A 12939-nucleotide genomic window follows, 5' to 3' on the forward strand; every position below is an offset into this window, starting at 1 on the left:
CTGATATGGATAAAATGAAACGGACGAAATGTAGGTATTATTTGGAATAAAATTAATGCGATCACTTTGAGACCTTTATTGTACCACCATTCATTAATTCCACAAAATTTCTGTTACCTATGGAAGTGATTAAATAACATAGTTTAAACGGACAACATCAACACAATATAAAGTTCATTTGTACAAATAAATTATCAGGACCACTGAAAACATTTTAATATTTTTGCAGTAATTATTTAATTACATATTTTGACCTCTGGATACAATTATTACGGCGGATGGCACCAAACCTGCAACAAATTTTTTATGTAACAACCCAACAATAATACTAAAAAATATGCCTTGTTACACAGCCACATAAGGTATGGTCACGCAACGCTATCTAAATTATGTCGTACCTATAGACTAATTTCAATTCCTTTTTAATATTTAATTAATTTTTAATAATAAATAATAATCACTTATCTGTTTTTTTTTTCGAAATGACACTAAATGAATTTTAAACCCGTAATTGATTATGTTACTGGAGGATAAATCGAAATTGATATTTTGTTCCTTTGGTGTTATCCCGATACTAGAGCGCCGAAACATGACATCATACTGGCGGTCACGTGACTAAGGGCGGATTCAGATTAGCGTATTTTTATGTGCGTTTCAACATACATGCTACAAGAAAGTGAACGATAATTTTTTTTTATGTAATCACCAACAAAAGAGCAAGCGAGTCACTTTCTGTGCTCGTCGCCGACCATGAGAATTCAAATTGTCGGAGACTATCGGTCGTTATGGAAATCTTTGGGGGAGGCTTATCATGTCCTGCAGTGGACGACCTGAAAGGCTGGAATGATGATGATGATTACGAGTGATTTGTTGGCCTTTCAGGAATTAATATGCTTTCTTCTTGAACATGCCTATGTCATAATATAGTGCCGCAAAGCCTAATTTCGTGTCACTTGAATCATGGAATCCCACGAAAAAATATTGCTATTTCCACTACTCATTCACCGTTGATTGAGAGTGAGATTCTATTCGAGCTAAGAAGTGCATCAACGCTCGTACGAGTTGCGCGTATGACATAAAGCGCGCCTATACACGCCTACATATTATAGGTACGTAAAACGACTTTATACGCTCGCTTGGTGTAAAATGATAGTCTGAAACCACTTTAAGATAAAAACACAAGACGTTATAATATATATTACAGAAAATATCTCACCTAAAAGTTCTAGTGGCTTCTCATAATCCTCAGAAGTGAATATTTTCTTTGGGAATGTGGTCATGAATTTGAAATTATCTTGTTGAGCATATTCAGGCTTATTTACTTGTAAAAACAACCTGAAAAGAATAAATTAAACATTTTTTAAATAAAGCTTGAAGATATTGATAATTGATGATTGATATGGAAGATATTAGATTTGAAGAGTATCTCGAGAGCTTCTTGCTGGCTATTATGATATGTAAATAGCCTGTGAAATGTGATTTAAAAGCTATGACACACCCCGGACACTCCATACAAAATTATCGTTTTGACAGTCACACTGTAGAGACTGCAAATGTGTGTGTTAACGCTTTATGGTTGGCACATTTTTGACTAGCGTAAAAAAAAATTCGCGTTTTTCTGATGCAATACATCCGTAAACAGCACAATATCTAACCATTTTCTACGAAAAAACGATAATCACAAATCCAAAATAATAAAATTACTTTAAGTCATTAATGTTGTCAATGTTCGTTGCGTATCGTCCCTGTAGAAAAATATGGACCATTTTATGTCTGATCGTGCGGGGTGAGGTAAGTGTTTAATTTTGGCAGGAGGCGGATAGTGTCCGTTCTGTATCGTTTAGCTACTATTATGTATTCTGTGGCTATGATATGTAAAGATTAAATAGTTTTATTTAGTAATAAATAATTAGTAGTAATAAATCAATTATCATACATTTGCTATACTATGGTATAACTCAAAAAGGTATCACATCTAATATATTTGATACCTTTTTGAGTAAAGAAACTAAAGCACTAAAATAAAATATTTTTTTTAGGTACAGTAAGTACAGTTTAGTAAAGTAATATTCACCTAACAGCAGCCAATTGTTCCTTAGAACCAAACGTCTGTGTGAGCGACTGTCCGTCTGGCAGACGCAGCTGTATCCTAGCTTGCTCGTACGACACCTTCGGAGCTGGATTAGGATTGACTGGAGGAGGCACTGGTGCAGCGACTGGAGCTGGCTGGCCTGAAGCGGCTAGCCTGGAAAATAAATTTAACTTTTAAAACGATATAACATTGTGAGTTAATTTCCCTCAACAGTGGCCATACCTATTTGGATTAAGAATGGTAGTTACAAGCTATACAACTTAAATAACTACAACCATGAAACACTTAATTATTAAAGTGAAAATACATAATAATTAATTACATTTGCTATCAAATTTTGTTGCAAGACTTACATTTAATACTAGCTTCCGCCCGCGACTCCGTCCGCGCGGAAAAGTTAAGATTTATTTTTTTCTACGTATTTTTCCGGGATAAAAAGTATCCTATTTTATGCCCAGGATAATAAGGTATAATTAATTATACCAAGTTCCATCGAAATCGAACCGTTAGTTTTCACGTGATGTCTGAACTCTGAACATACAGACAGACAGACAGACAAAATTTTTTTAAATCACATATTTGGGTTTGGTATCGATCCAGTAACACCCCCTGCTATTTATTTTTTCAATATTTTCAATGTACAGAATTGACTCTTCTACAGATTTATTATATGTATAGATAAAAATTCAGAAATTGTCTGCTTTTCAAATGCTTTTATATTCTGGTAGTTTCTTTTAATTTGAAAATTGAAAATTTGTATGCCAGACAATCATAGAAAGATAGATATCTAATACATAAATAAATTTAAATGTGCTAGTTTAAAAATAGAAACACACAAACAAGATGCAGTTCTGCTTATTCATACACCTATATAATATTATGTAGCACCTATAAGTACCAAATGGGGACATGATCCACATATTTTGCCTTGTACTACATTATTAAATCTATACTAATAATATTTTAAAGGTAAAGCAAGCTAATCTCAGTAACTACTGGTACGATTTGATAAATTCTTTTGGTATCTATTATATTTCGGTATTTATCGAGGAAGGCTATGCGCTATATTTTATCATCACGCTAAGGCGAACAGGAGCGGCCGCGCGGCACAGTTAGTTAATTATATAACTAGGCAAGAGGCATAAAGATAATCTAAATATAATTAGAGCTTTATCTCCACAATCTACAAACCTTTCAAAAACTTATATATTTTGCAAAGACTAGAGATACTGTATTGTCTATATTGTTACAATAGTATACTTGTCATGAGTTTGTCTAAGATAAGATAGACTGTTTCTTTAGTACATTGCTAAGACTTAGTAAAGGATGCTGAGATATGACACAACTTACTTTCTAGCCTGTTTATCAGCTTCTATTTGTGCCCTGACTCTTTCCCGTGCCCTTTGATCTTCCAATTTCTCCCTTCGCCTCTGTTCCACAAGTTTCTGCATTTCCTGTTCTTGAAGCCTCTGTTTGGCTTCTTGCAAGTCTTTGCCAGACTTAATCCTCAGTCTTTCTCGCTCTAAAGCTTCAGCCTGAAATTATTTTAAGAATAGGTGACTTATGTAACTAATATGTGATTAATTATTTCTAGAGATTGCATCATTTGAGGTTAATAGAAGGTAATTTTGTATAAAGCATTGAATTGATTATGAAATCATGAATTTTAATTATTGACCATATTTTGATGATATTATCAATTTTTTTTTACATAATTAATTGTACCTTTTCTTTCTCCTCTCTCTCTTTCCTCTTTTGCTTCATCCTCTCTTCGAGTAACGCTAATTGAGCTTTCTTTTCCTCTTCAGTCAATGGTTTCTTCTCCTCGGTGGATTCAGAGAAATTACTATGATTAGTTTTAGCTGCGTGATATTCCATTTCGTCCTGATTTTTGAACAGTTTCCCGCAGTCTTCGCATTTGAACGATTTGGCTTCCACCTCAGCGCCAGCAGTCTGAGGCTCTGTACTCTCAGCTGATGATGCAGCTGCAGATGCAGCGGGTGCAAGTGCAGCGGGTGCGGGTGCGGCGGGAGTAGCTTCTGGAACATTAGAGCTACCGGCTATTGTCTGTCCAGGGCCTACATCAATCTCGTCCGCATGAGCCAGGAGCCATTCCATGGCCGGCTCGACACCCTTATAATTTGTTACCGCCAGAGCTTTTTCTCTATAAACAAAACAATGTTAATAACCCTAAATCGAATAACGAACTTAAATATATAAAAAATACTTACGCTCTTTCTTTGGGAAAACCCATTTCCATCAATGTTTGTATTTCAGCCATTTTTATATTATAGTTGCTTGAAATAAATACACAAATATGCTATAAGAAAATGAAAATAATCGCTTTTCATCACTCAAACGGCAAAATTCATCAATGGACAATGATCAAACTCATCAATCATCTGTCAGTATCATTCCTGCCATAGATAAAAAATTACGACAGCTGATGAAAACTACAGATTATAAAATAATAATTTTTTCCTAGTTAAAATATACAAAAATTGTGTTCATTATCAATGTTAATTATTAATAAATCAAGATAACAACGTAAGAGATTCGAATTCTGTGTCTCTCAATAGAATGTATATAAAAATTGTACATCATGTATAAATATAGTATTTTCGCAAACATTATTATAAGCCGAAGAGAGACTACAATATATACTATTCAAATTCTATTACGGGTTTACAAAATTTTAGTAGTATAGGTCTACCAGAATCTGATGGCATATTTATATTTAAGAAATCAAAGATTTTCATGTGGCAACTTATTTGACAACTATCAAATTGGTTGTCAAATTATTTGTCTTTTTTGCAGTAAATGAATAATTTTTAGGATTTTGTCTAAAAAATCTTCGAAAATGTCGACAAAGCCGCTGCGATCACAAGCAAGAGGTGTTGTTTATAATGTGTATAGAAAAACATTCGATGAAGAAGGGTCAAACACATCACAATTTTCAATTTTGAAGATTTTATTGGTAAATTGGACTTACCCGTTTTGATACTTTAAATTAAAGAAATATTATATCTAGGTAAATAATAATATAATAATATTGTTTGTTGATTAGAATATAATTTTATGAAAACTTATTACAGGAGTTTCCAATTCGGCTATTTGTCAAGTCCAAGCTGTCCAAGTCAATTTTATAATGTGTTTATCTGTTAATACTTACGAAAATAAACATAGTTTTATTTTATTTTTATTTTATTTATAAAAAATTATAAGCAGTTTTGATCTACATTATCATTATATCGATATTTTCACATGGCATACTGGTAATGAATATACAAATATAGGTATGTGTAAATAATAATATGTATTACCTGTATAAAAGTAATATGTATAATTGTATATTATACATGTAAGTATGTACCTACATAATATTAAGTGGATATCTCATTATTTAGTACAGTATTGTCCACTTATGTAATGTGACTAATGATATTGAGGACAAAATAAAAAATAAGCAGTATCAAGATCGTTCAGTCCATTTTCCCTAGGGTTGCACACTCAAAATTTTGATTTCCCTAATTGCCATCAGATTCTGGTTTACCTATAAGTACCTACTGTGATCAATAACGCATTTTTTTCCAGAATATTATTTTAAATTATTTTTCTATATATAGGTAACAGACAATCTATTGTGTAATAGAGGAACGTTAGATATAATCTGTGGGCTATGACTTTATGAAATGGTGCGAAATTTGAAATGATTCATAACGTTATTCATATTTTGAGTTTTGAATATAAACATTTTCTTTAATTTGATTTTAACATAAATTTTGCACAGCTCTATTACAATGAGTACCCAAAAACGCCACAGTCGACGAAAAAGTATTCAAAATAGTGATCCAGGAAAGATTTTGGATTTAGTCATGAGTTTAACCGATGACGGCGGAGCGCAACTACAAGTGAAAATTAATTCGTATGTGAGTAAGCTAATAAAAAACAAGCTCTCAACAATATCAATTCGTTTATTAACTGTAGGCTTTCACATTATACTTTGGTCATTAATAGTTGCATGAAGAATGTGATGCAGAGGCGGTATTGCAAATTGTTGTACATAACGCCGGTATGGAAGCCTCTATAGACGCTGTTGATTCTGTAGTGTTACAACGGAAAAGTAAAATTTGCGTAAGTAAATCTCAGACGCATTTAAAATAATAAATACATTGATACGTTGCAGTGTACGTTCTAAATTAGCATTATATTATGTAGGTATATTGAATATGTATATTATTTAGGGCATTATACAAATTTGGGGTAGTCTGTGGGGTAGTGGGATAGTCGGGTAATAGTGTACACAGTACACACCACACACACTACACTACTATATTACTTGCTCTGTGTACACCTGTGGTGTACACGACTTGTTGGCCCGTCCTTCTGGCCTCCTCCACTCAAGCGACAGCTCAAGCCGAGGTTCGTGGTCCCCGTCAAGGGGGGACGCCCTTGTGCATGTCGCTACCAGGGTGAACCTTCAGTTCACCCCCGCGTCCGCGTTAAAATGTAGAAGCCCTTCTGGCTAACATTGAGAAACACCTTACAAAAAAAAAAAAAAAACGACTTGTTGGTCAGCTAATGAGATGTGCCATGTAATCTATTAACGCGTGAGAGTGAAAAACGAGGTAAGACGTGGCTTATAAAACAGCAATGCAATGTTAAAATATAAAATATGTCATGTCCTGTGACTGTATCCTTGTGATACGAGCTTAGAGCATTATAATGCTCTAAGGATACGAGACACGTAATAATTATTGTTCATTGACTGCAACACTTTACTTTACTACCTACATGGACGTTCGTAATGTACGCAATGATAACGATACAATGATATTTAAATTTTCAGATGACGCCAAAATTAACGGACGCTCTAAAATCACTTATTGAACAAAATGATTTGCTAACAAATTTTGGTATTGACTTTCAGACAATTGTAGCACCTGTGAGTAAAAATCCATATTAGGTACATTTGAATCAAATACCTATAAGCTTCGTAAAATTATTCTGAATAGTTTGTACAGAGTTAAATATTTTTGTTTTTTTACGATGTCTTTATTTTTCGTAGCAAAAATGCTAACGCTGCTTCCTGGGTTATATTGTTAGCATGGGCGTAGCTAGCCATGGGCTCAAGGTGGGGCAACAATAAAAAATAATATGTAACTAGCAACTGTATGTACCAAGTATGTACCCAAAGTTATATCCAGGTCTTCAAATGCCGGCGGCCGTACCGCCGGCATTTGCGAAGGCATTCGCGGACCTACCTTCCAGGTCAAAGCTAGAGTGGGGCAAGCGCCCCACCCTGCCCCACCGTGGCTTCGCCCATGATTGTTAGCGACTTAGCAAGTTAAAAGTTTGGCTATTTGGCTGTGATTATTAGATATCGCCTTATTAAAATAATTTCACATATAAATTACAGTACATACAAAGAGATAACACCAAGAAACGCGTGATAATGTTCCCCGTGACGGATAAGCCCTTCTCGGTGGTGGTGTGTGTGATCGCCGCGAAGGTTCTGGAAGAAAACGTCGCTGTGCTCATTCATGAGTGTTTCTTGTGGGTATTTTGTTGGGACAAATAGTTTAAATAATTATACAATGCAGTTCGTTAATTGCATGACAGAATTTGATGACGTCATATCAATTTTGGCGCAGTCGAGTAAGGTGTTATAGTTTTAGAACGTAACTATTGTTCTTAATGTTACTCATCATAATATGAAATATCTATTATGTACGTGTATATTTACGTAAATGTATGTTTTATTTTATCGTTATTTTGTAACATGTATTTGTTCTTCAGATTCGCCTGGCCAGTTCTGAAGAAAACTATAGCTTTGGAGTACGAATGCACACTGAAACAAAAATGTCAGCAACTACTACGTGTTGCGCGACGTCTGTTCACTCAAGTTAGTGTTAGAATTATTTATTTTACAAAAAAAATAGTTAACTAAGTAGGTAGGTAGGTACTACAAATACTTAAGATATTGTGAAAAAATTATAAAAAATCTGTTTTTTTTTCGATAGGTCGCGTCTTTAGAGACGTTACTCCAAATAGCAATGGACCAAGCGAAGCAGTTGACGAAAGCTGAATATTGTTCAGTTTTGTTAATCGACATGGAACGCATGGAGTTGGTTCAGAGGATATCTAATTCTTCTACTGAGGTATGGTTCCAACTTCAAAGTATGTTTTAGTCAAGAAAAAAATCAATAGGTAGTTAAATGTAAATGTGCATTAAAGAAAAATTTATACATAACTTGGGACTGAATAATTAAGAGACAGAGATCATTTTAAGGAATGAGTTTGACACTATCTCATGATGTTTATAAAACTTAATAAAAAACACACCAAGTGACTTAAAATAGATACTTTATCTATTAATCAATAGGTATTTAACTACAAAATATCATGTTATCAGGAAGACAGAGAGGTCTCAGAGCGTCGTTTTCCCATGAACATAGGAATAACTGGCCAAGTGATAAGTACTGGGTCGCTTATTAATTGCAAAAATGGTAAAGAGCACCCAGCATTTAACCCGCAAGTGGATTGCTATCCTGGTGTTGAATGCAAGTTAGTTTTCAGTTTTTGTTGTATTTTAAAATTTGGCTCTTATCAGTTGATATTTCTGTTTGGTTCGCTTTCGACTTTTAAGACACTACTAGACTTGAAAAGATCAAGAATAGTCGATGTAACGGTGTATTTTTGAAGTGAAACTTATTTGGCGCGTTGAAAATTTCAAGGCCACATCATGGCAATACCATCACGGAATAAGGCGACGATTTTGGTATCTTTGAATCTTGCTAAAGAAGTTTCACTTCTGACACGTGTCAGCAAAAAAGAGCATTTGTGCCGAGCAGTAGTTTTACCTTGTGGAACTTTTATTGTCACTTTGCTAGGCCTTCCATAGATTTTTTTTGTAGTAGTAGTAGTTGCCCTTATTCGATATTTATTATTTCCTAATAACTAGTATGTATACTATTCCATAAAAATACTTTCCTTCTTTATCTCAGATCGATCCTATGTTTCCCAATCCGTGAACAAACCGGCATAATCGGTGTCGGTCAGCTAATAAATAAAATCAACGATCCATACTTCGACACTATGGACGAGGAAATGGCTCTAGCGTTCAGTATCTATTGTGGTGTGTGTATCATGCATTCTGTGGTGTATCAGAAGATACAGGAAGCGCATATTAGAAATGCGCTAGCTAATGAACTGGTTATGTACCATATGAAGGTGGGTCTTTTGGGTCTTATTTGTTGGTATAGGTACTCCAGTTTTAGTAAATTCTAAGAAGAGCAAAAAAGTGATATTTTGATATTAGAGTATTTGAAAACTGTAAGTACCTGTTTCTTGAGTAGGCACTATAGACTATGGTGCATTTATATTGTGTATACTATGGACATTCTTCCGGCTTAATATTGAGTTGTAGTCACACTATGGTAGAAGAAAGCTCGTATTTCCCATTTAAGTTTATTTTTCTCTATACGTAGCGTTTTTCTTGTAAACATTATAAAACTTGTAGACAACTTTTTTATTGAAACATCAAATTTTGCTACAAAAGTACGAAAAAGAAGATTTCCTTTCAAGGTTGGTGATACCGAAGTGGCTCGACTTCTCGAATGTTCTGGTTTCCACAGCCACCCGCATCTCACGAGCTTGCATTTTAATATCCGAGCGTTGCCCTTACGAGAGTTGCCGTGCTATGTGTTGAAGATGTTCTCTGATCTTGGTTATGATAAAAGGTAGAGTAGAATGAGTTCACTTTTATACTTGCAGGTGAGGACTACTGTTTAGGTTTCCGTAGTTTTAGTGAAAAAATATTCTTTGAATTCCGAATTTATCTCCAATAAGCCGAAGACCAATAAAAATAGCTTAGGAACCAAAAACAGAAACGGGAACGAATGACTTCACATTATTCCTTTTTGAGAATCGATTAAAAGTAGATAGTAGAGTAACTAAAATTCAAAAATCAAAATGAAATTTGGAAACATTTACGGTTGTATTTTAAAATGCATCAAACTCTGCTCTATTTTTTTCCAACAATTTAATACCAAGGTGGTAAAATTCTTCAGGTTTAACTTGAAGAAACACAAACTGGCTCGATTCATTTTGCACGTAAAGAAAGGGTATAGAGATGTGCCCTACCACAGTTGGCTGCACGCTTTCAACGTAGCGCAATGGGCTTATGCCGCGTTGGTTAATTATAAGTTGGTCCAACAGGGGTATTTTAGGTAAGTCTGACATAAACCTTTCGGTGTTAGTCGGAAATAGTTGAAATTTTACAGATCAACTTTTTATATGACGTTTATATAACTTTTTCAGTGAATTACAAGGCCTGATGTATTTAATAGCCTGTCTTGTACATGATATGGACCATAGAGGTACAACTAACAGTTTTCAAATACAGGGACGTGAGTTCAATTCTTTGTTAAATTGTATGATATAATCTCTATGTATCCCGTAGAAAAGGTAGATTCTTATGTGAAAAATAAGTTGGTATGAGATGGAACAATAGTAAGTGGTTTTTGTAAAGACCGAAGTTCGTTTTCCAGCAAAAATGTTGCATTTTTATGTCCGTACCGCATTTATATTATACGGATATCGCAAACAACTCGACTTACACGCATACGTATACAAATTCACATATACCCCCACGTGTTGTTCTATGCTTTTGCTTTAGTTATAAGAAAATGTGAGATTTTTAAGGGTGAAAAATGAAAAACCACCATTTCTTTATTTAGAACAAAATCCAAAATATTTCCATTAATCGATAGAAACGACACTAGCCGCGCTCTACTCGAGCGAGGGCAGCGTCATGGAGCGGCACCATCTCGCGCAAGCGATGTGTGTGCTCAACACAGAAGGGTGCGACATTCTAGATGCTTTGCCACGAAGGGACTACGATAGGGCTATCATGATGTTACGGGACTATATTCTGGCTACGGATTTGGCTAATTACTTCAAGTATTGAGTGTTTTTTGGCTTTTCCTTTTTTATTTTGGCTGGTAGCCTTGGTAGAAGTTAAGATATTGTTTTGGCATTTCGATGTGCACTTAGTGTATCGATTTTAATATTTTTTTGGTATTATGGTATTAATCATTCATGTGTAGGACATTTTCGAGTGCTTTTTTGCAGTTTTATTTTATAAATGTTTTTTGTTTGCTTTTTCATGATGCCATCTGTAATTTGCTTTAGTTAACTGTACCGAAAAATATCGTTTAAACGCTTTACTACCTTGAACACAGTAGTACCTATTGACTTTTCAGTCAAATAGCTATTATTCAATGCTTGCTGTTATAACATATCTACATCATAGTCACAACTTAAGCACTTTTAGAAACCTGAACGAGTATCGAGCGATATCGTTGGATTTCCAAAAGGGCAACCGTAGTCACGTCAGCGCGTTGCAGTCGCTCCTGATAAATGCAGCGGACCTCAGCGATCAGCTCAAGGATTGGGGCTGCGTTAAGAAAACTGCTGTGAGTGAGAGTCTATATTTTATTATTATTTTGCGGAGGTTTGCAATTATTTTTTATTGATTAATCGGTTGTTTGGTTTTGAAAATTATTTCGAGCTTCTCAATTAAGTACCATTAAGTATTCTGTGGTCAAGGCTTAGTTTTATGGGATTATTTATCTGACATTACATTATGTCGATGCGATATTAAATAAAAATCTAAATTTTAATACGAAAATACAATATCATACACGAATCGAAAATCTAATCGTATTATTTTAAACACAGAGCAAGTAATATAGTAATTTTAAAAATATTATGAGGGTAGTTATAATTTTCATGATAGTCTTTCGTTCTTGCAATAAACTCTTTCTTAAAATCAGGCAGCGGTATTAAGCGAGTTCTTTAAACAAGGTGACGTAGAGAAGAGTAGGGGGGATCTCCCCCCCAGCATTATGGATAGAGAGAAATGCTTCATACCGGATTTGGAGATACAGTTCTTGACTACCACTTGTATACCTTTGTTTGAGTGAGTTTTGTTTATTGTGTTATTTGGTTCTTTTAATTATTTTGTAACTTGGGACTTTTGTGGATAAATGTTATTTTGAAACGAAAAATTATATATATTGACACTTTATCATTAAGGTACACAGCTTGATAGACTTTTAATTACCACAATAGTGAAATAGTTAGAGAAAATTTCCTCTTTAAAATTTTAATTTATTTATGCTCGGTGTAGATCTAGAATTTTCTATAATGTTTTGAGGTAAATCGATGTTTCCAGGGTTTTGGGTCGAATTATACCAAAAGCAGCAATATGTTTAAAAATCCTTGAGAATCACATGGAGAGATGGGACGCAGCGAAACCTGTTTTTGCTGAGGTACCTTACTTATACCATAGAATTAATTGAAAATACTAGGTAGGTATATTTAATTATTAATTACACTATTGTATAAGCAAACTTTCGGTTGGGGTTTAAATTTATTTTTGAGTATTCAAGAACATTTTTAATAATTTATTTTCATTTAGGTGCCAATAACAGCCGGTCTATCCGTTTTATTAAGTCCAGAATTGGATGTTTTAATTGAACAGAATCTCAAAGAGAAGGAAAGGCTGAGACTTGAAGCCGAAGCTGAACACAATGCTTGAATTGAGTATAATTGTATAACTTTTAGACGTAATTTTACTGTTGGAATTGATGTTAATCGTGTGTGTTAAATAAATAATTTTAAATACTGTTCGATGTTTGATACTTTTCAAATAATTTGGTAAAATATTACCATAGTGAGCGTTAAAGAAGCTAGAATATGGAGAAATACATTTGAGGACGGTTTAATTTTTTTATAGGTTTGTAATGGTCGAAGGAGCAAAAACTGAAATTGAAACTAAT

At 34.2% G+C, this 12939-nt stretch overlaps 2 protein-coding genes across 2 annotated transcripts; one reads left to right on the forward strand and one right to left on the reverse strand.

Moving 5' to 3' along the window:
* Window positions 1-61: 61 nt before the first annotated feature.
* Window positions 62-4481, reverse strand: LOC123693553 (UBX domain-containing protein 1). The gene is made up of 6 exons (XM_045638715.1): window positions 4324-4481; window positions 3818-4256; window positions 3443-3627; window positions 2075-2245; window positions 1217-1335; window positions 62-290 (listed from the first exon to the last, which is right to left on the reverse strand). The coding sequence occupies exons 1-6, from the start codon at window positions 4371-4373 to the stop codon at window positions 241-243; spliced, it is 1014 nt and encodes a 337-aa protein (XP_045494671.1). The 5' UTR covers window positions 4374-4481; the 3' UTR covers window positions 62-240.
* A 1411-nt stretch (window positions 4482-5892) lies between these two features.
* LOC123693552 (cGMP-dependent 3',5'-cyclic phosphodiesterase-like) lies at window positions 5893-12786 on the forward strand. Its single transcript, XM_045638714.1, has 15 exons — window positions 5893-6021; window positions 6110-6226; window positions 7512-7648; window positions 7892-7997; window positions 8116-8253; window positions 8508-8659; window positions 9100-9325; window positions 9680-9834; window positions 10165-10323; window positions 10415-10503; window positions 10867-11056; window positions 11430-11571; window positions 11932-12077; window positions 12333-12429; window positions 12579-12786. Exons 1-15 carry the CDS (start codon window positions 5893-5895, stop codon window positions 12696-12698), a joined length of 2103 nt encoding a protein of 700 aa, XP_045494670.1. The 3' UTR covers window positions 12699-12786.
* Window positions 12787-12939: the final 153 nt, after the last annotated feature.

The sequence above is a fragment of the Colias croceus genome, chromosome 8, assembly GCF_905220415.1.
Source record: "Colias croceus chromosome 8, ilColCroc2.1".
In the NCBI taxonomy this organism is placed as follows: domain Eukaryota; kingdom Metazoa; phylum Arthropoda; class Insecta; order Lepidoptera; family Pieridae; genus Colias; species Colias croceus.

Bases quoted from the DNA above. Each gene is read 5' to 3' on its own strand.
- LOC123693553 (XM_045638715.1), bottom strand. From the start codon at position 4,373: ATGGCTGAAATACAAACATTGATGGAAATGGGTTTTCCCAAAGAAAGA. The intron at 1,336-2,074 runs GTGAATATTACT...TATTCTTTTCAG, and splicing joins GAACAATTGGCTGCTGTTAG to GTTGTTTTTACAAGTAAATA. The intron at 291-1,216 runs GTGAGATATTTT...AATTTGTTGCAG, and splicing joins GAAGCCACTAGAACTTTTAG to GTTTGGTGCCATCCGCCGTA.
- LOC123693552 (XM_045638714.1), top strand. From the start codon at position 5,893: ATGAGTACCCAAAAACGCCACAGTCGACGAAAAAGTATTCAAAATAGT. The intron at 6,227-7,511 runs GTAAGTAAATCT...TATAAATTACAG, and splicing joins AACGGAAAAGTAAAATTTGC to TACATACAAAGAGATAACAC. The intron at 10,504-10,866 runs GTGAGTTCAATT...ATTAATCGATAG, and splicing joins CAGTTTTCAAATACAGGGAC to AAACGACACTAGCCGCGCTC.